We start from the raw sequence: 27,104 nt of genomic DNA, 5'->3' as shown, positions 1-27,104 counted from the left end.
CTCTTTTTGCTGAGGAAGATTGGCCTTGAGCTAACATCCATGACCATCTTCCTCTACTTTATATGTGGGATGCCTACCACAGCATGGCTTGATGAGCGGTGCGTAGGTCTGCACCTGGGATCGAAACCGGCAAACCCTGGGCTGCCAAAGTGGAACATGCAAAGTTGACCACTGTGCCACGAGGCTGGCCCCATCCATCTAACTCTTCTAGTTCAATGAATGTTTACTGAGCACCTGCTGTAATATCCAAGGATATTAGATATCCTTAGATATATTCTGTATCCAGGGATACAGAAGAAAACACAAGCTGTTTACAGTCCAGCAGGGGAGATAAACAAGTACAATACACCACGTGTCAATCAGACAGTGGTCATAGCCTACGCAAGACATAAAGCAGAGAACGAGGATGGGGAGCATGTGTGCTGGGCAGGGACAGTTGCAATTCTAAATAAGAGAAGTCAGGGAAGGCCTCACTGAGAAGGTGATGTGTCATGAACTGCAGGAAGTGAGCCCAAAAGTATTGAGGGAACAGGATCTCCACAAAGGGAACAGTGACTGCAGAGGCTCTGAGATGAGAACACATCTGGTATGTTTCAGGAACAGCAGGGAGGCCACTGAGCCTGGAACAGAGTGACAGAGGGGGAGGTAGGAGAAGATGGGGCTGGGGAGGTGACAGGGGCTATCGAGTAAAACATTCTTGCCAGGTTGAAAAATTATGAAGACAGACAACTGAGATAACCTGTATTATGGCTGAAAATACTTGCTGCCTCTCCCCCAGGGAGGGTTACACATCCCTGCCCCGTGACTTCAGGCTTGGTCATGGGCTGGCTCTGGCAGTGAGAGGTGAGTGGAAGTGTGGGGTGCCACTTCTGAGAAGCGTTCAGAGCCTCTGCGTGGATCCACCTGTCCTCCTTTCCCTCTGCTGAGGCCAGCAATACCCCAGGTAGAGAGGCTGCTCCAACAGCCTGGGCCCTGGGGGTGAAAGCAAATGGAGTAGGCAGCAGCAGAGCTGCAACACACATGGCTTTGGTGTTGTGAGGGCCCAGGTTCCTGCTGCCATTCGTTACTGCAGCATAACTTACCTGAAGGTGACTGATAGAACCAGCCACCAGAATTACTGCCTGTTGAGAGCTTAAAATTACTTTCGCAGCCTCTATCCACCTATCAAAATGACCAAAATAAAAATAAAGTTGACCTTCAAGTGCTGGCAAGGATGCAGAGCAACAGGAAGTCTCCTTTGTTGCTGGTGGGGAAGCAAAATTGTATGACCACTTTGTAAAACTTTGTGGTTTCTTACAAAGTTCAACATAGACTTACCATATGACCCAGAAATCACACTCCTGGGTGTTCCCCCAAGAAAAATGAAAACCTACATACTGTTATGGACTGAATGTTTGTGCCCCCCCCCCCCCCAAATTCACGTTGAACTCCTAACTCCCAGTGTGCTCGTATTTGAAGGTGAGGCCTTTGGGAGCTGACTAGATCTGAGGGTGGAGCCCTTGTGAATGGGATTGGTGCCCTTTTATAAAAGAGACTCCAGAGAGCTCTCTCGTCCATCCACCACGTGAGGACACAGCGAGAGGATGGCCATTTATGCACCAGGAAGCGGCTCTCACCAGACACAAATCTGCCAGCACCTTGATCTTGCACTTCCCAGCCTCCAGAACTGGGAGAAGTAAATGTCTGTTGTTTAAGCCACCCCATCTGTGGTATTTTGTTATAGCAGCCTGAATGGATTAAGACACACGGAAAATATTGAACTTTATCTGAGATCAACGTTCCTGGAGAAATTCTCTCACCCTTCTGTGTTCCCAGAACAGCTAACCATGCAAAAGACCACCTTGTTCTAACATGATCTGAGATCAGACCCAGGTAGAGAGGGGCTCTACTCTTCCTCAATTACTCCATCCTTCCTCGTGTGTCCCCTAAGAGTCATGGACAACTCCCTCCTTTTTCTCCCTCTATAAAACACCAGGCCCACTTTCTTTTCTTTGAGATGTTATGCATTAATGAATGCAAAGATGGATGTGAATTAAGAGGAACTAGGAATGTGGTGGCAACAGTTATGAATATCCCAACTGTCCACATTGGATGAGAGAACATGTCTGGAACTTCCACACACATTCTTAGGCTCTGGACTTCTCTTAGGATGCTGAAAGCTGCCTTCGCCTCGGCTAACCAACGGGGTGGGAGGTGGGCATAGAGGTAAGGCGCATCTCTTCCTTAGCTTTTCTGAGACTTCTTTTCACTAATGGCTGTTGGTTAATAGACAACTCTAGTCTAGTTCTAGAATTCAGGGTTGTGTAGACACCCAAAGGGCACCTGGCTGAGCACACTGTGCCTACTCTCAAAGTAGACAGAGACCACCAGAGGCTTTTTTTTTTTCTTTTTTAACATTTTAAAAAAAATTTTTGGTGAGGAAGATTGGCCCTGAGCTAACATCTGTGCCAATATTCCTCTATTTTGTATGTGGGACACCATCACAGCATGGCTTGACAAGCAGTAAGTCCATACCCAGGATCTAAACTGGTGACCCATGGGACACCAAAGCGGAGCACGCAAACTTAACCACTACACCACCAGGCCGGCCCAGTCCTTTGTTCTTTCAAGCTGGGTTTAATAACTTGCAAGGCAAGGGAACACACACTGAGTACTTCACTGAGCAGGAGCAGGGAAGGTTAAAGATCTAAAAGAACTAAAAAGGTGGCTGTTGTAACAAATTACCAAAAACTTTGTGTCCTAAAACTGCACGTTTATCCTCTTACAGTCTGGAGGGCTTTAGACCAAAATCACTTTCACTGGGCTAACAATCATGGTGTTGGCAGGGCTGGTTCCTTCCAGAGTCTCTAAGGGAGAATGTCTCCTTGCCTCTTCCAGCTTCTAGAAGCTGCCCCCATTTCTTGGCTTGTGGCACCTCTGAATCTTGAAAATGCATCAGTCTAACTTCTGGTTCCATCATCACATTGATACTGGCCCTGCTACCAGTTTCCCCACATTAAATCCAGCATATATGGGGTTAAAACGAAAGCACTCATTCCCTGCTTACTCCCTGGCTTCCTGGCTCCAGAATCCACTGTCCTCCATGGAGACAGACACAGCCAAGGACAAGCACCTGGATTTGTTATCTCCCCCTCCTCCTCCCCGCCAAGCCACATGCTGGTGGGAAAGCTGCTGACCAGCAAGGTCACAGGCTCCCTCTTCTCTGCAAGTCATCTCAAGGCCAAAGACAGGCTGGTGGGAAAGCTCCAACCAACAAGGCCATATGCTCCCCCTCCCCTACTTAAAACTCCAAATAAAAACCCTCCCTTTTAGCTTTTCGGGGAGTTTGGGATTTCAACGTTAGCTGCCCTTTCTTTTTGCTCAGCACTGTGCAATAATAAAGTCCTACTTTCTTCCACTACACTGTCAGAGACTGGCTTGCTTTGCCATGGGTGAGTGAACTCACATCATCAGGTTCAATATCAATCTCTTCTTCTCTGACTCTGACCCTCCTGCTTCCCTCTTATAAGGACCTTGGGATGACACTGGAGCCACCAGATAACACAGGATAAGCTCCCCATCTCGAGATCTTTAACTTAACTACTCCTTTGAAGTCCCTCTGCCATATAAAGTAACAATCAAAGGTTCCAGGGATTAGGATGTAGACGTATTTGGGAGGCCATCATTCAGACTACCAAGGGAGTTCCTGATTGTCGTATTAGTGAAGTATTGCAACCCAGCCAGTGAGAGGACAGAGGAGGGCCTGGGTCTGGACATGAATGGTTAAAACCAACTGGCCGTAAGTCAGACAGTGATGCACAAGGTCTCTGATGGTCCATCAGTCTCTCCCAGCTTCAGCTGTCAGCCCTGGTGTAGATGAAGCTCAGCACCCAGTTTTAGCCAGGGCTGCTGCAAGTGGAGAGGTTTCCTTTTGCACTGCCCCAAGGGGACCTTCTTCCGCCTCTGCATGAAAACAAGGTGTGGACTGGCAGTGGCCCTGCTCGAGTCTCAGGCAGGAGCAGGCCAAGAGAATGCAGGGTGGACCAGAAGAGAGAGGGAAAGGGCAGGCGAGAATCTTCTTTAACACTTGTGTTAATTTTCTATTGTTGCTGTAATAAATTACCACTATCTAGCACCTTAACACAACACAAATGTATTATCTCGTAGCTCAGCAGCCTTCACTCAGACTCCTTCCCCACAGGAGCAAGTCAAAACTCCAAGGGGAGCCACCCCAGGGTTTTGAGGCCATGTTAACCAGCTTACACGATTCACTTGGGCAGCACTGCGCTGCCTCAGGAGGGTCATCCCCAGGTCATCCCAGACCTCTCTGTAGCCTCCTACTGCCCCTTCCCTGAGACCCACCCTCTCCTCCACACTAACACTCCCTCATAATCCAAATCCCAAAGAAGGAAACTATTTTTACACCCTGTGCTGTGGGGTGCCCTGATTCCAGAGAAGCTCCTGCCTGGATGCCCCTCATCCATGCTTACAGCTGCCCCGTGACCCTGGTCTAGCCCCTTCCAGTAAAAAACGTCCAAGAAACCCAAAATTCACCTCCTTTTGGCCTCACTTTTTTATTCCTTATTAAATTACTATAGCAACAATGTATGATTTGTAATAGAGAAAAGAAATCACTCACATTTGCAGTCCCCTAATAAAACCACAAGTTTATTTCTCCATGATCAACTTTCAGTCTACATCTATATGTGCACATATCTTTACATAGCTGTAATAACAGCAAATCTTCTATGTTCTGCCCTTTTTTTGTCACCTGCCCTATTACAAGCATTTCCAACATGGCAACAAAACCTTTACATTTATGGTTCAGGATGGCTACATGGAACAAATCAGAAGTGTCCTAAGTGAACAACAATGGGAGTGATAATGTAAACATAACAACTCAGTATGTTTTCCTTTCAACAACTAGAGCAATGCCATCACATTCTTAGCAGCAGACCTTTCCGTCCTAGTACAAGACTGCTACAGTCTTTTCTTAAGAGGGATGATGTCACTGTTCATTCACAAGCAACTTCCTCCTGAAGCTCTGCCTCCCAAAAGGAGTCCTCAGCATCTGGCAGGACTGTAACATGGAAATACGTTCAAACAGCAAAATCTCACTATCATTCTGTGGTTGCTGTGGGGTGGAGTGTCATGTGGGGTCTCTCACCAGGATGTCTTTACTGATACAGAAAAGACAGTAAGAGCTGCTGCTGGAAGCTTCTCTCACTGATTCCACTTGATTCTAGTAAGAGTCTGCTTTTGCACGATAAGGCAGACTCGTTATTAAAGGATTCCTCATCCTGATTACTCACTGAACACACTCACAGGTTCTGTCCAGTTAAGCATTCTGATGCAGGAGTGAGTAGGTATCCCCAGGGAAGTATATTCTTGACATTCACAGGCTTTATTCCAGTGTGTGCACTATCACATTTGGGACAGGCTGAAGCTATTTCCATATTTATCACCATCCTATATTCTCTCCAGGACTTCCCTAATGTATAGACTTAATAGTACAGCTAAGGAACATCTCACATTCATCAGTTCATTGAAGAGCTTAAAGAATTCTTTTCTATTGACATGAAAGAGTCACCCCTGAAGACATTCCTCCTTCACAGAATTTTTGAGAGCAAGTCAGGAGATGAGGGTGGCCCACATTCATTATGCTTCCATGGGTTGCTCTCCAGGGTGTGCTCTTTGATGTCGGAGGAGGGAGGAGCCCCTTCTGAACGATTTCCCACACTGAGGACACTGGCTGGGACCCTCCCTGCTATGGAGTCTCTGATGTACTGCCAGGTGAGAGTTCTGCTTGAAAGACTTTCCGCATTCTGGACATTGGTATGGGGTCTCCTTAGTGTGGATTCTCTGGTGCTTGGTCAGACAGGAGCTGTCCCTGAAAGCTTTGCCACACTGATTACACTCATAGGGCTTCTCACCAGTATGAGTCCTCTGGTGCCGGATGAGGCCAGCAATGTTCCTGAAAAGTTTCTGACACTGGTCACAGCCATAGGGCTTCTCGCCAGTGTGAATTCTCTGGTGCCTGATGAGGTAAGCGCTCTCGATGAAAGTTTTCCCACACTCTTTACATTCGTAGGGTTTCTCCCCAGAATGGATTTTCTGATGCACGATCAGGTGAGAGTTACGGTTGAAGGATTTCCCGCACTCCACACATTCAAAGGGCTTCTCTCCAGTGTGAGTCCTCTCGTGCTGGGTGAGATAAGAGCCATCCCGGAAAGCCTTTCCGCATTTGCTACATTCATAGGGCTTCTCCCCAGTATGGATTCTGAGATGCACAGTGAGGTGGGAGATGTCGGTGAAAGGTTTCCCACACTCATTACATCTATAAGGTTTTTCCCCTGTATGAGTCCTTTGATGCAAAATCAAGGATGAATTTCGGTTGAAGGTTTTTCCACAGTCTAGACATTCATAAGGCTTCTCCCCAGTGTGAATTCTCTGGTGTTGTGTCAGAGCTGACCCATCACTGAAGGCTTTCCCACATTTACTGCATTTATAGGGCTTCTCTCCTGTATGGATTCTCTGATGCACAATCAGGTTGTAGTTCTTGGAGAAGGATTTTCCACACTCGTTACAGGTATAAGGTCTCTCTCCAGTGTGAGTTCGGTGATGTAAGACAAGAGAGGAGTTCCGTTTGAAGCACTTCCCACATTCAGAGCACTTGTATAGTTTCTCTCCAGGGTGACTCCTCCTGTTTTCATTCAGAGATGAACTCAGAGTAAAGATGTCTCCAAAGACCTTACCTTCATACAGCTTCTTCCCTCTTTTCATTACTTTTTGTTCACCAAGAGGAGTAAAATGGTTGAAAGATTTAACACTTTCAGGATATTTATAAGGTTTCTCTCTTATTTGACTTCTTCCAAATTGACTAACGTCCACGGAATGGTTGAAGGCTTTTCCACAGGCATCATTGTCACCAGTTCTCTTAGCTATGTAACTTTTCTGACAACTGTGTAAAGCTGGGTCACAAACAAAACTCTTAACATCTGAGTCAGGTATATGGAAACCATTTGTTGCAGGAACTCTCTGAGAAGGTGGAACATCTAAGCTTGTACTCAAATGCTCCCCAAATCCAGGATATTCACAAATTGCTTCCTGAGCCCCTAGTTTCTCCTGACTTGAAGTTGATTGCCTCAAATGTCCGTCCTGGTTCCTGCAGTCCCAATTGTCACCTAGAATGGAGAAACAGGAACCCTCTCTCGTAAATCCTTCCATTTCCATGCCACAGGATTGTTCTTCCTCAGGAATTTTCTGAGCTGTCATCTTCAATCTCGTGTCCCAGGCTGAAAAGTAAAGAATGAAAAATACAGACTTAAGTACATGAAGCTATACCTGGAAGAGGAATGAAAAAGGATGCAGGCCAGGCATGTGGGTGTCATTTCTACTTGCTTTCATTTTCAAATTCACATCTGTACAAGGGGGAGATAAAGTGAGAGCCAAGAGATGGAGCCAAGAACAGGTTCAAAGACAGCCACGTGGCATTTTCATCCTCCCAGAGAACAGGCAGGAAGAATGGTACTGGGGGCAAATATCACCAAAAGGATCAGCCTGAGACATGGGAGACCTGAGACCAGTGTCACTGCTCACACTGGAACACCATCTGAGCCACTGTGTGCTCAGCCACCGTGTGCTTGACCCATTGCTCATACCAACAATCAGTACACATTTTCAAAGGCTTAACTTCACAATGTGCTTACAACAGCACTGAAGGAGTTCTCATGCCAGCTTTGTGGTCAGAGTTCTGCCTTCATGGAAGGGATGCAGCACAGGCTCAGTAACTTGAAAGTTCTAGATATACTGATGACCACCTTACAGGGTTATTATGAGAATTAGATCACATCTGAGGCTGGCTCTGAGCTGGGGAATGGACAGTGTTCTGTAACTGGTTGCCAGTGTCTTCACCATTATCAATCTTCCTCTAACCACCTTCCCACCCCTTTGACTTCATGATATCAAGAAAACTAGCTCTCCATATTATTTTCAGGTAAAATGAAATTAGATCCTTACCTCAGAAAAAATATTTTTTAAAAATTCCAGATAGATACTTTATCCCATAAAACCTCAACATAAAACCAAAGTTTAAATTATGTAGGATACCTCCACGAATGGGGCAGTCCTTGATCGACAAGGCTTAACAAGCAAAAACCATACAAAGACTAACAACTTTGATATCAACATTAAAAACTTCCATACAACTAAAGACACAATAAGAGTCAAAACACAAGTGGCAGCTGGAGAGAAAATATTATAAAACAGAAAAGAGACAAAGGAATAATGGCTGAGATCTATAAAGAATTCTTATAGAACGGCACAAAAAAGAAAAAAATGGGGAGCCAGCCCTGATGGTCTAGTGGTTAAAGTTCGGTGCACACTGCTTCAGTGGCCCAGGTCCACTTCCCGGTCATGGAACCAGACCACCTGTCTGTCAGTAGCCATGCTGTGGCAGCAGCTCACACAGAAGAACTAGAACGACTTACAACCAGGATATACAACCACACACTGGGGCTTTGGGGAGGGAAAAAAAAAGAAAAAAATGACTGAAAGACACAAAGAGGCACTTCACACAAAGAAAATAGAAATGTCCGGAAAACATGAATATCTGCTCATTCTCATTATCGTTCAGGCAATTACAAACTACAAGTTTAAGAACACAAAATATGCCATTTCATATTTTCATAAAAATAAAATGAGAGATGACAATATAAAAATTGGGTAGGTCACGCAGGAAGAGAGTTGGCAAGCATGTAAGGTGGTCAGTCCATTCTGCACAGTAACTTGGCAGCAGCCATCAAAACATAAAATGGGGACATTCCACCACCCAGCAATTCCACTTGTAGGCATCTCAGATTCAGAAAGCATGAGTCACAAGCACAGACAGACAGCAATCTATACCTAAGGAGATGGTCTCATAGGCCAGCAGGGAGCAGACAGGCCACTGGTGAAGGAATGAAAAGCATGGTGATGGCCACGTGATAGCAAAAACAGAAACCTGAAGGTAATGGAAGGTGACTTTCAAAATGCTGAGGGAAAAACTGTCAGATACACTCTTGTTCAAGAGTGACAGCAAGATAAAGACAGCTTCAGAAAAGCAAAAGCAGAGTTTATCTCCAAGGACACTAGCTAAAAGAATTAGAAAAAGTTGTTCTGGGAAAAATCCAGAAATGAAGCATGTGTATTTAAATCAAATCCAGCAGTGACCATATAAAATGCAGCAATGACAATGACAGGGGGTTAACAACAGGATGGACTAAAAACTAGAAGGCAGTGGCCTGTGAGATGGGAAGGGGCAAAAATATTAAGTGTCCTGACATCCTTATATTGTTCATGATTCATGTCAGACCTGGTCAAGTCAAGAATCAAAGCATAAAAATCACATAAAACTTTCAAACCCACAGAGTAGTAGTTTCCAATCAGGGATGGTTTTACCCTCAAAGGACACTTGGCAATGTCTGGAGATGTTTTTGGTTGTCATGTCTGGGGGGCAGATGCTACTGGCATCTAGAGGGTAGAGGCCAGGGATGCTGCTAGACACCCCTCAATACACAGGACAGCCCCTCACAACATAGAATAATCCAGCCCCAAATGCCAATAGTGCTGAGATGGAAAAATTTCATTATAGAAGGGAAGAATAACAAAGAAAAGAAAACTAGATCAATCCAGAAGACAGTGGTAAGGGGGGAAAGCACAGAATGGACAGGTTAATAGAAAGTATGAAATAGGATGTCACCAATAACAATAAGTGTAAATGGCCTTGATGGGCCAGATAAAGACACTGTGTCAAATGGCATTAAAAATGAGTTTGTGACAGACACACCTAAAGCAAAAGGACACGGAAGACAAAAGCGAAAGTTTGGAACAGACAAACACTAACCAAACAAACATTTTATGGCTCTTTGCTAACCAACGATAAACTTCAAGTACCATAACAGGTCGATAAAACAATGGCAAAGATGTCTACATTAACAGCATACCCCAAAACACAGAGCAATGTCAGCCAGGACTGCAAGTCAAAATCAGCAAATCCAACCATCCTGGGAGGTTTTAACGAACCTCTTTCAGAAACGGAAATTCAGGGGCCAGCCTGGTGGTGCAGCAGTTCGCATGTTCGCTTCGGCAGCCCATGGTTTGCCGGTTTGGATCCCCCGGTGCAGACATGGCACCGCCTGGCAAGCCATGCTGTGGTAGGCATCCCACATATAAAGCAGAGGAAGATGGGCATGGATGTTAGCTCAGGGCCAGTCTTCCTCAGCAAAAAGAGGAGGATTGGCAGGACATGTTAGCTCAGGGCTAATCTTCCTCAAAAAAAAAAAGAAAAAACAAAAACAAAAACAAAACAAACAAAAATGAAATGGAAATTCAGAACTAAACACAGTTAAGCAGGAGAGAACGTAATTAGCCAGCATGACCACATAGCTGGATGGAGAGCCACATACCAACACTAAGAGCCAAATGCTTTCCAAGCACAAGTAGAGCATTTGCTTGCTGGGAGCCGTGGCTACATCATTTGATCGGCTGTTTGACAGGGTCCAGCCGATTAACTCCGAGGGGTGCAGGGTCGCCCCTTGGTGAAGAATAACCGGCCAGCCCCTCACATAGTTCTGAAACCTGTGCTGCTTCTAATTGCCCTTCATTCCTTTTCCTTTCTTAACCTCCAGTTTTCACTCCTTTGGGTGGCTGCTTGGGAGGCACTACCTCCTGGGAAAATTAGATATAGTAAGAGAATGTGACCACCTGCAGGTAACTTTCAAGATATTTTTCAGTTAATTAATGGAGGAGCACACAGTCCCATTTGAGACAATCAGAAAGGAATCCTGCCCAGATAAGATGTCGAATTAGGTTTATGGCCTCCATCTGGTTAATGTTTCCTTCTCCCTCCAGTTCTTTGTCTAAATATACATATGCATCGTCCTTCTAAGTTTGCTGGTTAATTGGATGATCAAGAAGTATCTATATATTATTCTTGACCTTCTGCTTTCTGTTAAAATGTTATAGAGGTTTTCTCCTAAAAGCAATAAATAATAAATAATTGGTGAGTAGAAGGGCCGAGGGGTGCAAGAATGCCCCTCGGTGAAGGATGGCCAGCTGACACCCCTGATATTTTCTGAATTATATGCATGCTTTCTATCAAGGTTATGTGTATACTTATTTCTCTTTTTCATTCTTGAAGATATATAGTTTAGCTTAGCTTTTCAGCCCTTTACTTTACTAACAAAGTGATACTTTCTCCGGCAGTGTACTTAAGGGACTGTTAGCTCTACAATCTAAAAGACAAAGGAATGCTTCCACCCCCTAAAGGGCGCGAAAAAGTAAAGATGTTTAACTGCCTGCTGAGAATGCAGATAGCCCTGGGGATAAGACACCCTGGAGTCGCCTTTTGTTCCCATTAACCATCTACACTAATGACGTAAATGATTGAGGGAGGCAGGGATGGCTCCACCAGGATGTAACCAGACGGACTGCTGTCCTGTCCGGAGGCCTGGACCTTCTCTCTTTGATTTAACTTTACCATGAATTACAACAGATGCCTAGGTACCTATCTCCTTTAGCTTAGAGACAACAAACACTAGTTAATTGCAGAGAAGACGATCATTAACCTTATGCTCTATAGAATGGAATGCTAATAAATATTCTTGTGCTCGTTTCTTACTTCCTTATCTCTCTGAGAATATTTGTAAAACTATTTCTGTACTAATCCTGAAAAATATATAAACGACACTTGTGCACAGTAAAGTCGGACTTGCTAACACCAACACAAGTCTCACGTCCCCTTTATTTTCCCCCTCCCTCATTGCGCCGACGCTGTCCATCCCTCAGGAACCTGGACTCCGCCGGGGCGGGACCCCGGCATTTGCTAACACTGGTCATAAACCAGGGCAAAGAACAAGTTCAACAAAGGCCAGACCACAGCACAACACAGACCACAGCCTCTGGACTATAAGTGTCATTCAAGGCAAAAACTGGGAACAGAAAGAAAATCAAATACAAGAAAAACAATAAGTAAAACTATTTATCTGGAAAAATGAAAACCTATTTCTCAGTAATTCACAAATCAAAGAGAAATCTTGACAGAAATTAGAAAACACCTAGAACTGAACAATGATGGAAGTGGTACATCTGAAAACGTAACAAATGAGGATGCAGCTAACATAGCTCTTGGTGGAAGATGCTGGTCTTTAATGCTCATATGAAAAAAAGAAGAGTGAAGGTTAGTGAGCTCACTGTTCAACTTAAGACTTATGGGAAAGAACCATGGGGTAAGCCAACAGGTGCTAGAAGCAAGGTGGTAATAAAGGTAAGAGCAAAAGTCACATAAACTGAAAACAAACAGCCATGAAGATGAAAAACACCAAAAGTCTGTTTTTTAAAAAGACTAATGACACAGACATACTTTTGGCAAGAGTGATCATAAAAAAAGAGCAAGGCACACACAAGTGCTATTAATCATGAAAGAGGATTTAACAAAGAAACAGTAAAAAGTTACCAAAATGGCAACGTTGGATTTATCTTAGGAATGCAAAGACTGCAAAACATTAGAACATCTATTGATACAATTCCTTATATTTTCAGATAAAAGTAAAAGACAGCCCCCTACACTCTATCTCAATAAATTCAGACAGTAATCTGAGGAAATCCCAGACTCATGATCAAAACACTCTCAGATTAAAGTAGCACACCCTTTTACTCTATGTCAATAAATTCAGAAACCACTTTAAGGAAAGCTCCAACTCATGACAAAAATCCTTAACAACTAAGAACACAGGGAATTAAGGTAAACATCGCAGATAATGAGGAAACATCAGAATTGTTCACTTTGAAGCCAAGACCAAGACCCCAGATGCCTGCTAAGTCCACAGCATTCAGTAGTCATGGGAGGGGCCAGCTGGTCAGGACCATGCCCTGGGTTGTCACTCCTGGACACTCCTAGTGAAAAACCCTCTTGAAGCTGCCCTGTCACCATACCACGTTTCCCATAGTGGGCCTTCTGAATAGACTGGGGCCTGAGTGGCCTGCGGTTGTCCTGTGAAAACGAGAGTTGGAGAGCACATCCCTACAGGTCTGTAGGAGAAGGATGCATGTGTGCACTTAAGAGAAATGAGATAAGTCAGACATATACAGGATGATACCATTAGGGAAATTTCTTAGACACCAAATATTCTGGAAGCAAAAATATTAAAATGTCCTGGCAAGACACCTACCAAACCTGTGATCGTGACTATCCTGGGGGTATGGAGAGGATCGGACCTCAAGGAGGAAAGAGAATGTCCATTTTACCAATAACAGATACTTTCTTTATTGAAATAAGACTTAGATACCACTAAGAAAGTGAAAAGATAACCCACCAAATGGGAGAAAATATTTACACAGCATACATCTGATAAAAGACTTGTATATAGAAGGTTAAAAAAAACTCTTACAACTCAATAATAAGACAATCCAAATTTTAAAAATAGGTAAAGGATCTGAATAGACATTTCTCCAAAGAAGATATACAGATGGCCCATAAGCACATGAAAAGATGATGAACATCATTAGTCATTTAGGGAAATGCTAAAAACCACACGAGATACCATTCACACCCAACAGTGTGACCACTATCAAAAAACAGATAATAACAAGTGTGAGGATGTCGAGAAACTGGAGCCCTCACACACTGTCAGTGGGAACGTAAAATGGGTGCAGCTGCTTTGGAAAACAGTCTAACAGTTTCTCAAAAAGTTAAACATAGAGTTATATGACCCAGCAATTCCACTCCCAGGTATCTACTCAAGAAAAATGCAAACATATGTCTACACACAGACTTGTACATGAATTATGAGTTCATAGCAGCACTATTCATAATAAACAAAAAGCAAAAGCAACCTAAATAAATGTCCTTCAACTGACGAATGGATAAACAAAATGTGGAAATGCACACAATGGAATATTCTTCACCATAAGAAGGAATGAAGAACTGATACATGCCTCAACAACATAGATGAACCTCAAAAACATTATGCTCAGGGGCCAGCCCTGTGGCATAGTAGTTAAGTTTGGCATGCTCTGCTTTGGCAGCCTGGGGTTCATGGGTTCAGATCCCAGGCACAGACCTACACCACTCACCAGCCATGCTGTGGCGTTGACCCACATACAAAATAGAGGAAGACTGGCACAGATGTGAGCTCAGGGACAATGTTTCTCAAGCAAAAAGAGGAAGACTGGCAACAGATGTTAGCTCAGGGGTAATCTTCCTCAGCAAAAACAAAAAAAACACATTATGCTTAGTGAAACAACTCAGACACAAAAGACTACATATTGTACAATCTCACTTACATGAAATATCCAGAACAGCAATTCCATACAGAATGAAAGTCGATTTGTGGTTGCCAGGGGTTTGGAGAAGGGGGAATGGGGAATGACTGCTAATGCGTACAGGTTTCTTCTTGGGCCGATAAAAATATTTTGGAATTACCTTGTAGTGATGGTTGCACAACTCTGTGAATACACTAAAAACCAGATTGTGCACTTTGAATGGATGAATCATATGGTATATAAATTATATCTCAATAAAACTGTAATAAGTAAATTTCCACCTTCAAGAACTATGCCAGTGATGCTAAGCAGAGACACACAGACATGTCCGCTTAAGGGGAGAAGTCTGCCTCAGCCTTAACTGCAGCTCTTGACCTTGGCAGTACTTGCCCTGTGGGCACCTGGAAATCTGTGAGGCAGGGGAGCTGCTGGCATCTTGGCTGGGGATGCAGATTTGCTAGTGTGCCTGGGACTGCCCCACTTGATGCCTGACCAGCCTGTGGATCAAAGTCCCTGCAGGTATCCAGCTGGGGTACTTGAGAACAGAACAAGAATATGTTACAAGACATTAGGAAAAAGGTGCCTTCATTGAGGAGGAGGAGGCTGAAAGGAAATCCAGATATTGCTCCGCCTACTCTTCATCTCTCTCCTTGACAAAAACTGGCTATCCCAACTATACTCTCAGTCGATGAGGACTGAGTGCCATAGTGAGGTTACTGCAAAAAGAACACATGGTCACCAGTATATGGGGGGACAGTAGGACAGACAGGCTTTGGGGAAATAGCATTACATTAGGGCATTTAATGCACGAATCACACTGAATTTCATTAATTAAGGTTGTTTTAAAAATGTCTCATATTATTGCCCTCATACATATTTGTATATTACTATTTTTAGCAATACCATGATACAAAATTATGTTGTAAAAAATTCATCTCGATACTGTTCATTTATTTTGGGGGTTTCCTGTTTTTCCCCTACTCTTCGTCTGACCCTGTCCTCAAATGTCCACCACTCCACTTCTCTGAAGCCCCATATTTACTAATTTTCCCCAGCCTGTCCTTCTCTTCCCCATGGTCATCGAAGAAGGTGGTCTCCAAGGCTTGCTACACACTGAATGCTGCCCCAGCACCTGCTGGGACTTCAGATCTGGAGAACAGTTTTCTGTGATAAATTGTCCTGATGCTGTCGCAGTCATAACACAGGGGGTGAATGATCCTTAGCATGTGGATAAGACCCAGCTCATCCAGACAGCCTGGGTTGCTTAACTGCCTAAGTACTTAGAACCTGCCTCCAACAAGGTACTGTCTTTCTTCATTTCCTACTGAATACACCTGGTCTGGGTCCACTTCCCCAACACTCACTGTTCCAGCAGCATCCACCCACACCTCATCTCATTCAATTTCACTGAAGACTATAAATTCTAACTGTCTCATTTCTCTTAATCCAAACTTACAGTCTCTAGCACTGGGCTGCTTCCTACATCTTCTAGGGTAGCTGTGCCCAAGCACTTAAACATAGAAATATATGTATTTTTTAATATAAATGCCTTTCCTCTTATTGATTCTTTACATGCACATAGGACTTTAGAATTTTTTTAATTATACGGATATTTAACACTATCCATAAAATTCCTTTCAGGATGGTAAAAGGCACATTGCAAAATATTGATCATAAAGAGTGAGCATTACACAAAAATTAACTCAAAATGGATCAAAGGCCTAAATATAAGTGCTAAAACTATAAAATTCTTAAAAGAAAAACATAGGCATAAATCTTCAGAAACTTGGATACAACATCAAAAGCACAAGTCATGAAAAAAATAGATAAATTGGACTAATCAAAATTAAAACTTCTGTGCTTCAAAGAACATCACTAAGAAAGTGAAAAGACAACCCACAGAATAGGATAAATATTTGCAAATCATGTATCTGATAAGGCACTGGTATCCAGAATAAATAAATAACTCTTATAACTCAATAACAAAAAGATCATTAACCCATTTAATAAATGGGCAAAGGATCTGCATAGGCAGTTCTCCAAAGAAGATATACAAACGGGCCAATAAGCACAATAAAAAGATGTTCAACATCATTAACCATCAAGGAAATGCAAATCAAAACCACAGTGAGACACCACTTCACAGATACTAGGATGGCTATAATCAGTTCCACTCCAAGGTAGTTATCCAAGAGAAAGGAAAACATACGTCCACACACACACACACACACACACACACACACACACAAAATAACTTGTACAAGAATGTTTATTGAAGTATCATTCTTAATATCCAAAAAGTGGAAGTAACTCAAATGTCCATTAAGTGATGAATGGATACACAAAACGCGGTATATCCATACAATGGAGAATTACCATACAATATTCCATATAATGGAACTTATGGAATATCACCCACAAAAACTAACGCACTGATACTTACTACAATGTGGATGAACCTTGAAAACATCATGCTGAGTGAAAGAAGCCAAAATAATGGACTACATAACCACATAGCCATTTACATGAAATTTCTAGAACAGGGAAACGCATAAAGACAGAAAGTAGATTTGCGATTGCCTAGGGCTGGGAGGAATGAAGACAATGGGCAGTAATTGCTAATGGCACAGGTTTTCTTTTTTGAGATGATGAAAATATCCTAAAATTGATATTGGTGATGGATGCACAACCTAATGAATGTACTAAAAACCACTGAATTGTATACCTTAAGAGGGTGAATTATATATATGTGAATTACATCTCAATAAAGCTGTTTGAAAAAAACAAGCAGATCTTGAGTTTGTCAGAGTCAGAACCACTGGTCTAGACCCCACCTGGCACATTTCTGGTAACTTAAGACTTCATGAGAGAAGTAACAGTTTTATGCGGATGTGCCAAGCTTGTGTAGAATTCTATTCCGAGGCACTCACCTCTGATGGGCTTAATCCCCAGTCTCTATGACCCTTCAGAGGGATCTCCTTAGGCTGGATGCCCGGATGTTGACATCAATGGTTGCGAGACCTCAGCTGTTCGACTCCATGGGTATGGTTCCCGCCATATCTGTGAACCACACATGATGTTTACTTTACTTGTTCAAACGATGCATTCTTTAATAAATTATTTGCCACCAACATTAGCCCTGTCCTGAGAAAGTAACCCACCTAACTACCAGTTGTGATAGAGTCTGACTCCATTTCTGACGACTGACTGTATTCAAGCCCCCACCACCACCACCTACTGCCCGTTCTCCTTCCACCCCACATCTAGACAAGCTAAGGAGAAGCCTGAGCACTTTCTCCTTGCTGTTGGCAGGAAGTTCAAACCATGCAGCCCCAACAAATGCAAGGCTACCCTGCTCCCAGGTCCTCTCTCTAATTACAATAAAAGCCCAGTCACTCTCCTTTTCCTGCTCTCTCAGGCTATTTTTGGATCACCTTGGGAAGCCCGCCCTGCTCTCCCAAGACAGTCTCATTATGTGAGTAATAAACCTTTTATCCTCTTGGTGTGTGTGTGTAAAACATAAAGACAGAGAGAGAGGGAGAGGGAGAGAAAGAGAGAGAGAGGGAGTGTGTGTGTGTGTGCATGTGCGCATGTGTTTGAGGCAGGGAAAAAAGAAAGGTAAAGCTAATGTGGCAAAGTGTTAACTTGAGAACCTGGATGGATTTACAAGTGTTCAATGAACTATTCCTGTGACTTCTCCATAGATGTGAAACTTTTCAAAATAAAAAGTTGGGGTGGAGGAGCGGGCCTGGTGGTGTAGTGGTTAAGTTCACCACTCTGCTTCGGTGGCTTAGGGTTCAGGTTCCCATACCAGGCACAGACCTAGCGCACTCATCAAGCCACGTTGTGGCTGCATCCCATATAAAATAGAGGAAGACTGGCACATGCTAGCTCAGCGACAATCTTCCTCACAAAAAAAGAAGGTTGGGTGGGAATGGAGAGAAAGGACCTCAGGTTGGAGGCAAGTTATTTGCTGTGAGGGGAAAAAAAAGACAAAGGCTTGGTACTCAAAAACATATTTTTACAAGCCCAAGTCTCTAACAACCAAATTTTTTAAATTGGCAAAGGATAAGGGATCTTTCAGAGATGACGGTAATTTTCATAAAGGTTTGGGTTGCATTTGTCAAAACTCATCCAGAGACGCAATGAAGTTCTGCGCATTTCACTGTACGTCAATTTTGCCTCAAAAACTTAAAAAGCAATACTGAGCTCTGATGTTAAGCATAGTGAGGTGTTTGAGGGGGAAGCGCTGTGATACCGGAACCTACTTTCAACGTATCTCAAAAAAGATTAATGGATGGCTAAAAGGACGGACAGAGGAAAATTTGCGGACACAGCAAGGACAGCACACGTTAACCGGTTGGTATAAGGTCGCACAACTTTTCCCTATGAAAACTTTCACCATAAACTACGGGAGGAGAGGAGCTAAGGAAATGGACCACTAAGCCAAAGAGGAAAGCGAAACGGCCGCTGAACAGGAGGAAAACGCGGCCTTCGCTAGGACTGCAGCAAGACCCGGGTCTGCAGATACCAAGGGAAAAAAGAACAGGTGCTCTGACACTTGCGGGGCGCGGCGGGAAACGGCACCGGCCGAGGGCGCGACGAGGCCACCTGGGCCCGAGACCCAGCGACGCCCACATCGGCCCTCCCACACCCGGCGGTCGCCCCAGCCGCCAGGACACGACGCGGCCGGCCGCCAAACGGCCCCTGTGGAACGACGGGCTGGGTCCGAGGGCAGAACGCCTCAGCAATGTGAAGAAAGGGGCAGGGGAGCGTCCTCACCCGCCAGAAGAGGGGTCCACACCCGCCGCCGGGAGTCCTCACACGCGAAGGTCCCTCCGAGCCGGCCGCGCCCACTGCCCGCGCGAAACACGCCGAAGGATGCAGCGCTCATGCCCCACCAGGACCCGGCGGACCCGCCAACACACACACATCGCCCTGTGGGGGAAACCGAGGCACCGAAAGGCCGACGGGCGCGGCGGACTCACCTCAGGGGGGCAGGCGGCGGCGGCGGCGGCGGCCATGTTCAGGGCGGGTGCGCATGCGCGCGCCAGGACCCGGATGTGCGCGTCTCCGGAGGCCCCGCGGCCCCACCCCGCAGCGCACGGTGTGGAGGGCGTTCCCGACCTTTCACCTCTGCTCCCGGCTGCACCCCGGGTCTAGTCCTCTCATCCTGGGGCGGGGTCCGCCGGGGTTCAGACTCTCTTCCGCTCGACTCTTCCCCTTCAGCCCCGGTGGCTTTCAGCCCAGCCTGCGGCTTCCGCCGGGCGGCGCGCTGGTCAGCCGGGAGTGCGAGCGGAGAGATGCCCTTCCCCCCGGTTATTTACTTATTCGGTTATTTATTGATATCCATATGGACTCGCGGATATTTACTTTCTCCCATGGTTTTAATCCGATGCCATTATTACTGTAGAGCATTATTTTTATTTACTGCAGTGGTGCCAAAATAATTCTAAATCATAATTCATAATTTTTTTTAGAAAAATATATTAAAATTCAGATAAGGACCCCTCATTATTCTCTGACAGTATAATTACTTAGAAATCGAAACAAGCTATGCATTTTTGAAATAATACGACAGTTAAGGATTTTAGACAACAATACAAATCAATGTATGTGTTATGGAAAAATCAGTAATAAGCAGTTAGAAAATGTGCTTTGAAAAAAAGAAATGTTCTCAATTTTATGTATGTGTGTATAAAAGAAAATAATTCCAATAACAAATAATTCGGATACATACAAAAATAATAAATACCCATACTCCCACCATCCAGCATTAAAGTTGGGGGTGGATAGTGGGACCCCCAGAGAAGCCCAGGTAGGATCCGAGGCCCAGAGTACTAAACGGGGATTCTCCGGCACAGCCTGAGTGAAGGGTGAAGAGATGATTCTCAAAGAATCTCCCTCAATATATTTTTTAATGATAAAGAGGAAACCAGTAATTATACAGTGGAGAAACTTGGCAGGCACCACCTTAACCGTCACCTTTGTGGAATTCTAGCCAAAAGTGCACCACTCAATCTAATCATGAAAAACACCAGACAAATCCGAACTGAGAGACATTCTACAAAATAACTGAGCAGTATTCTGCAAAAGTGTCAAGGTCATGAAAGACGGGAAGACTGAGGAACTGTCACAGATTGGAGGAGACTAAGGAGACACGATAAATAAATGCAATGTGGGATCCTGGAACAAAGACATTAGGGGAAAAATATAAAATGCAAATAAAGTCTGTAGTTTACTCATTAACACTGAACCGATGGTAATTTCCTAATTTTAATAAAGATATCATTGTTACATAAAACGTTAAGATTAGGGAAAGCTGGTGAAAGGTACACAGGAACTCTAGTACTTTTGCAACTTTTCTGTTAAGACTAAATTATTTCTAAAATAAAAATTCAGGAAGAAAGCTCTAGTCCTGTATGTACTCATATGAAAATAAGTTCACCATATAGTAAGCAAAAATTATACTACGGCCCAGCCCCACAGCCTAATGGTTAAGTTCGGCACACTCCTCTTTGGTGGCCCGGGTTCAGTTCCTAGGAGCAGACACACACCACTTATCAGTGACCATGCTGTGGCAGCAAACCGCATACAAAATAGAGGAAGATTGGCACAGATATTAGCTCAGGGCAAATCTTCTTCAGCATAAATATATATATATATATTAAACAGTATTGTGATTCACTTTTTGTAAAAAGAGTAAAGGAAAAGAATTGGGGGGCCAGAAATGTTGTTTATGATGTGGCAAATCACAAATTAGTGAAGTTGGTTGATAATATTGTTCAAGTCTTCTATAACTTTATTGATTGTCTACTTGTTCTATTAATTATAGAGAGGAATGTTAATGTCTCCAACTATAATTATGGATCTAGTTCTCTTTTATTTCTACCAGTTTTGCTCCATTTATTTTGGAGCTCTAGTGTTAGGTACTTACATATTTAGGATTATGTCTTCTTGATGAATTGGACTTTTTATCACTATGTAATGTCCTTCCTTATCCCTGGTGATTTTCTCTGCTCTGAAGTCTACTATGTTTGATAATTACATAGCCGCTCCAGCTTTCCTTTGATTAGTGTTTGCCATGTATATTTTTTCACACTTTTATCTTTAAACTACCTGTATCATTGTATTTAAGCTGAGATTCTTGTAGATACCATACAGTTGGGTCTTATTTTTGTTTTTTATCCAATCTGACAATTTCTGTTTTTTAATTGGTGTGTTTAGATCATTCACTTTAATGTAATTATTGATAAGGTTGAATTTATGCCTACCATTTTATTGTTTCCTGTTTGTCTCTTCTGTTTTTTGTTCCTGTTTCCCCTTTGCTACCTTCTCTGAATTATTTGAATATTTCATAGCCTTCCACCTTAGTTTATCTATGAGCATTTTAGCTGTATATCTTTGTATTATTTTTAATGGTTCCTCTAGTGATTATGATATATGTATTTAACATATATGTATTTAACTTTTCATAGTCTACTTAGAGTTAATATTTTACACTTCAAGTAAAATATAGACGCCTTACAATCACATAGAGCCCTTTACCCATATGTATTATATCTATGCACATTGAAAAACCCTCAGGCAATGTTATAATTTTTGCTTTCAACATTCGTGCATATTTTAATGAGAAAGAGAGTTGTTGTATTTACCCAGTTACTATTTCTGTTGCTCTTCCTTCATTCCTGAAATTCCAGTGATCCTTCTGCTATCATTTCCCTTCAGCCTGAAGAACTTCCTCTGGAATCTTTATAGAGCAGGTTATGCTGGTGATGAATTCTCTTACTTTTTCATCTGTGAATGCCTTTCTTTTTTTTTTTTGAGGAAAATTATCCCTGAGCTAAGTGCTGCCAATCCTCCTCTTTTTGCAGAGAAAGACTGGCCCTGAGCTAACATGCGTGCCCATCTTCCTCTACTTTACATGTGGGATGCCTACCACAGCATGGCATGCCAAGCAGTGCCATGTCCGCACCCTGGATCTGAACCAGCAAACCCCAGGCCGCCCAGAAGCAGAACATGCGAACTTGACTGCTGCGCCACCAGGCTGGGCCCCTGTGAATGCCTTTCTTTTGCTTCATTCCTGAAGGATATTTTTGCTAGATATGGAACTTTCATTTGACTTGTTTCTTTTCTTTCAGCACTTTAAAGATGTTTTCTCACTCTCTTGTAGCTTCTGTGGTTTCTAACTTGAAATCCACTATCACTTGAATTATTGTTCCCTTATATAAAATGTTTATTTTTCCTTTTCCTGGTTGCTTTCAATAATTTTTTGTTTTTTCCTGGTGGGAAGCTGGGGGTGGTTCTTAGCAGTGTGACTGATTTGTCTGGGCATGGTTTTCTGTTGAGGACGACTGAGCTTCCTGATTTTGTAAATTAATGTCTTTTACCAAATTGGGAGACTTTGTAGCCATTATTTCTTCAAGTATTTTTTTCTACACAAATCTCTTTCTCCTCTCCTGATGCTTTCATGGCACAAATTTTAGACCTTTTGGTATTGTCCCATAGGACTTACCTCAGTTTATACATGGAATTTGAGGATCCTCTTCTTTAGCTCTTTCCTCACCAGGATTTCCCCCACATTTTTTGGCACCCAGCAGCTTTTTTCCCTAATTTCTCTGGCCAGAAAAATGAGTTTCTTTCAGAATTCAGTTCTGTGCCACTGGAGCCACCTTTGGGGTGTAGCAGTGAGAGAAAAACAAAGCAAAAAATTAACTGAGATTTTCCCCACAGTCTTCGGACAACAGCAGTCCATTTTCCTGGATTCTCTAGCCAGAGAGACAGGTTTCTCTCAAAGTTTTAGCCCCTTGTGCTATTGTGCAATTCCATGCAACGGGGTATGCCTTCCAGGAAAAGTGGTGGGTGAAAAGAGCAAGAAAAGAATAGGATTCCGTGAAACTGTTTGTTCAACTAAGGCTTCTTTTTCTGGTCCCCTGACTAGAAATAGGAGGTTTTCTGGAGTTTTGCTGTCTGTGCCTATGGTACAGTGCCAGAATTTCGCCTGCTCTTATGTGAAAACTCAGAGAAAAATCAGGGAGGAAAAAAACACAAAGGACACCTCTATTACACACAGATAACTATTCAAGTTTTGGCTTCAGTTCCCAATCTGCCTGCTATTGTTTACTTTTCAGAGTCCGTAAGTAGCTGTTTTTATATTCTATCTGGAGATTTCAGTTGTAGTAAGAGGGAAAGATAGGCTGTAATTAGCTTACACCAGCTGGACCAGCACCAGAAACTGTATGAAACTTCAGAAAAGACAAAACTATAATGACAGAAAGCAGATCAGGGTTGAAAGGGTCTTGAGTGGGAGCAGGGAGTCAACTACAAAAGGCCACAGGAAACTTTAGGGTGATGGAAGTGTTCTCTATCTTGGATATGTTGCTGGTTATAGAACTGTATACATTTGTCAAAACACATTTAACTGTTTGCTTAAAATGGGTGCATTTTATTATTCATAAATTATACCTCAATAATGCTATTTTTTTAAAAAAAACCCATGACATACCACTTCGCACCTACCAGAATGGCTACAATTGAAAGGATTCATAACACCTTTGTATTGGCAAGAATGTAGAGCAAGTGGAACTCTCACATACTACTTGTAGGAGAACAAAGTAGAGTAAGCACTTTGGAAAACTGTTTGGCAGCATTTACTGAAGCTCAACAACAGGACGACCTGTCACCCAGCGATTCCACTCGTAGGCACAGTCCCAACCAGAAATGCATATCAAGATGCCCCTACAGCTGTGTACAGGGGAGCTACTCCCGGAGGGAAGAATCAGGATTCCAAGGAGCCTTCTTGCGGTCAGGGCAGGGTTTCGTGAGCGGGGTCACTGGAGTCCGCCTTTTCTTGTGAGACCCCTGTCCCTGCCCACCACTGGACATCGCGAAGGAAGTGGGTTCAGAACTCGCCCCTTAGCCTGGATCCCGAGGAGTTTCTGGAGCTGAGCTGGCTCCTGAGAGTGGACAGGACTTGGGCCATTCCTTGGGGCGGGTACGCAGTGCGTGGGAAGAGAGGCCTGCACAGAAACAGAGCCAGAGGGCGGCAGCCACCGACCGGCGGAGTCTTGCGAGGACGTGCGGTCGGGCCGGAAGCGAGTGCCCGCCCAAAAGCCGGGGCCTGGGGGACCACCTCCACTCACTGCCAGCCGCCCACGCCCCGCCACGGCTCTCCCGGCTGCGCCGCCGCCGCCGCCCTGGCCGAACGCTCCCGGCGCACCTTCATCCCCCAGCAGCCGGGCCCGCACCGTGCTCTTCGCGGCTCCTACCCGCAATCGCAGACGCCCGCCGCGCCACTGTGCATGCGCATCCGCTCTGGGCTTCCCTGCGCAGGCGTACTCCCCGCCGCCTACATCTCCCAGAAGGCCTCGCGGCGCGGGGCTCCAGCGCCTCCCGCGGGTGGCGTTAGCCGCGGCGGCGGCGCCCTCTGTCGGCGACAAGGGGCGATGACAGCGGGTCCCGGACGTGAGGGTCTTTTGAGGTGCTCAGGGGGATCCCGGTGCCCCCCGGCTTGAAGTGACCCCACAGGCGAAAGGGAGAGCCACTGCGGTGTTCAGACTCGAGCAAAGGCCGCCAAGAGCCTGACGCGCGTGCGGTTCTCGCCGGGACTCGCGCCCTCCGGCTGCCCGCAGAGTCCGACGCGGTCGGCAGGGGGCGGCAGGTGACTGCGGGGGTCTCTCCCCGGCCGCCGCGCGCTTGGGCCGCCTGGGTGCTCTTGCCTGGGTCTACTTCTAATACAATAAATATCAGCGGCTCAGAGAGAGTTTCTAGGAACTGCGGGGTCATTCCCTCAGCCGAAGGGGTGTGCACGCAGAAAAGTACTGCGTTTGTTGGATTTACTGTTCCTCAACATTCTATGAAGAACATTTTCAAATGTTCAGAAAACTTAGAATTGTGTGAATGCCCGTGCACCCAGGCCCCGGGTTAGACGATTAACATCTGACGATGTGCTTTATCGCTATCCATAACTGGGATTATTTTTATGACAACTTAAAAGGATTAAGAGCCACCACGGACTCAGACACAGCTTCTGCCTCAGATTGGCATAGATGCCTTCTAGCTCCGGAACTCAAGTCAGAGGACTTCGACTCTGAAACTCGCCTTTATCCTTTGACAATCGGGGCAATTAGAGGCTGTGTGAGGACGGCATCTGCTCACACCCCTGCCCCCTGCACGCAGTAAACCCTCCTCGCAAATTCGCACTTGTTAAGACTGCCAAGGCTCTTTTAAGGAGAACTGCTACCAGTGGAACTCCTAAACGCTAGGAGAAGGGTAAGAATATTTTGTGTAGTTTTAGTCACAGGTTATGAAATTTCCCTTCCTACATGTGCCACCTGCAGTGTGGAGGTCACCGCCACCCAGGCTCGCCAGCAGGGACCCTCATTCTTTAAGCCTGTCACGTCTCTCTTGCTTCCTGTTGCTGTGATAAGCTGCCATAAACCCAGTAGCTTAAAACAATGTGCGTTTATTGTCTCAGTTCCTGGCAGGAGTCTGGCACATCTTCCCCGGGGCCTGTCTTAGGCTCTGCAAAGGCCACCGTCAAGGGGTCAGTGAGCTACATTCTCATCCATAGACTCGCCTGGGGAAGAATCTGCTTCCAAGTTCGCTTGGGTTGTGACTGAATACTTTTCCTTGCAGCTGCAGAGCGCACAGCAGCTTGCTCCTTTCAAGTCAGCAGGACACAGTCTCTATCAGAGCCCTCTTTTAAAGGCTTCTGACTAAGTGAGCCCTACCCAGAATAATCTCCCTCTTGATTTGGTTAAAGTCAACTGATTTGGGGACTTAAATTACATCTTCACAATCCTATCATCTTTGCCATACGACCTAATCATCGTGTGACACCAGGAAGCAGAAATCATGAGTGCCTTCTTGGAATTCTGCCTACCACAATGTCCAGTCCAGAAAGTGAAGTGCATCATTAATTTAACTTGCATGTCCTCAATAACCAGCGAGTTTGCACAATTCCTGAATGTCTTTTCACCAGCTACCAAATCTGTTTTGGAGCTAGTCACTTCATATTGTCTGTCCATTTCTATGCTGGAGTCTGTTTATCTCATAAATGCGTTTGAATTTTTACGTACCAGCACCCCTGCCTCCTTTTCCTCTGATTTTCCTGACTGCCTGGCTTCAAGTGTTGCAGTTTGAGGTCAGCACACGCTGAGATGGAGTTGGAAGTTCTCAAGGTTTATTGGGGAATAACACTGGTAAAAGAAAGAAAAAGAACAAAAAAGGGGAGAAAGCAGGCCTGGCCAGGAGGTACTGTCAGACGACACTGCTGCCCAGAGATAAGCCCAGAGTAAAGAATGCCCTTTAGAGGAGTCTCCTGTTGGGTGCACACATCCAGGCCCTTGGACAGTGGCCTGGCTTGCTTAGTGGCCAGAAGCTGCTAGGAAAGGAGCATAAGTCTGGCACCTGAAGGAGCCCACAGCTAACAGCGGTCCCTCCTTGAAGGGGAACCTGGGCAGCAACCAGACCCTGTCTCTCCTTGGCACCTTCTCTCTGTCGTTACATGTGTTGCTCTTAAAGAATAACATCCTTCACTCAGGTTACAAAGCCACGCTGGTCAGAGCCCTGCCCCCAGCTCCATCAGCCTTGGTGTGTGGCCTCTGATCTTCTTCAGTGCCTAGACTTCTCCATCAGGCACAGAAGGCACAGTGTCCAGGGCCCACAATACTTTTGTGTGTGTGTGTGTGTGTGTGTGTGTGTGTGAGAGAGAGACACATTCTTTTTAAGATTTTATTTTTTCCTTTTTTTCCCCAAAGCCCCCTGGTACATAGTTGTATATTCTTCGTTGTGGGTCCTTCTAGTTGTGGCATGTGGAACGC

At 44.5% G+C, this 27,104-nt stretch overlaps 1 protein-coding gene across 3 annotated transcripts; it reads right to left on the bottom strand.

The window, feature by feature from the left end:
• Positions 1-4,619: 4,619 nt before the first annotated feature.
• ZNF329 (zinc finger protein 329) lies at positions 4,620-24,585 on the bottom strand. Of its 3 annotated transcripts, XM_046680616.1 has the most exons (4): positions 23,800-24,585; positions 22,796-22,952; positions 17,211-17,340; positions 4,620-7,274 (listed from the first exon to the last, which is right to left on the bottom strand). In XM_046680616.1, exon 4 carries the CDS (start codon positions 7,252-7,254, stop codon positions 5,638-5,640), a length of 1,617 nt encoding a protein of 538 aa, XP_046536572.1. In that variant the 5' UTR covers positions 7,255-7,274; positions 17,211-17,340; positions 22,796-22,952; positions 23,800-24,585; the 3' UTR covers positions 4,620-5,637. The 3 variants fall into 3 exon arrangements, with proteins under 3 accessions (XP_046536572.1, XP_046536571.1, XP_046536570.1); XM_046680615.1 differs by lacking the exons at positions 22,796-22,952; positions 23,800-24,585 and adding an exon at positions 19,269-19,405; XM_046680614.1 differs by lacking the exons at positions 22,796-22,952; positions 23,800-24,585 and adding an exon at positions 19,063-19,201.
• Positions 24,586-27,104: the final 2,519 nt, after the last annotated feature.

The sequence above is a fragment of the Equus quagga genome, chromosome 13 (assembly GCF_021613505.1).
Source record: "Equus quagga isolate Etosha38 chromosome 13, UCLA_HA_Equagga_1.0, whole genome shotgun sequence".
NCBI classification, from domain to species: domain Eukaryota; kingdom Metazoa; phylum Chordata; class Mammalia; order Perissodactyla; family Equidae; genus Equus; species Equus quagga.
Note: the sequence above shows the minus strand (reverse complement) of the source record. Positions and strands in the feature narration are given on the sequence as shown.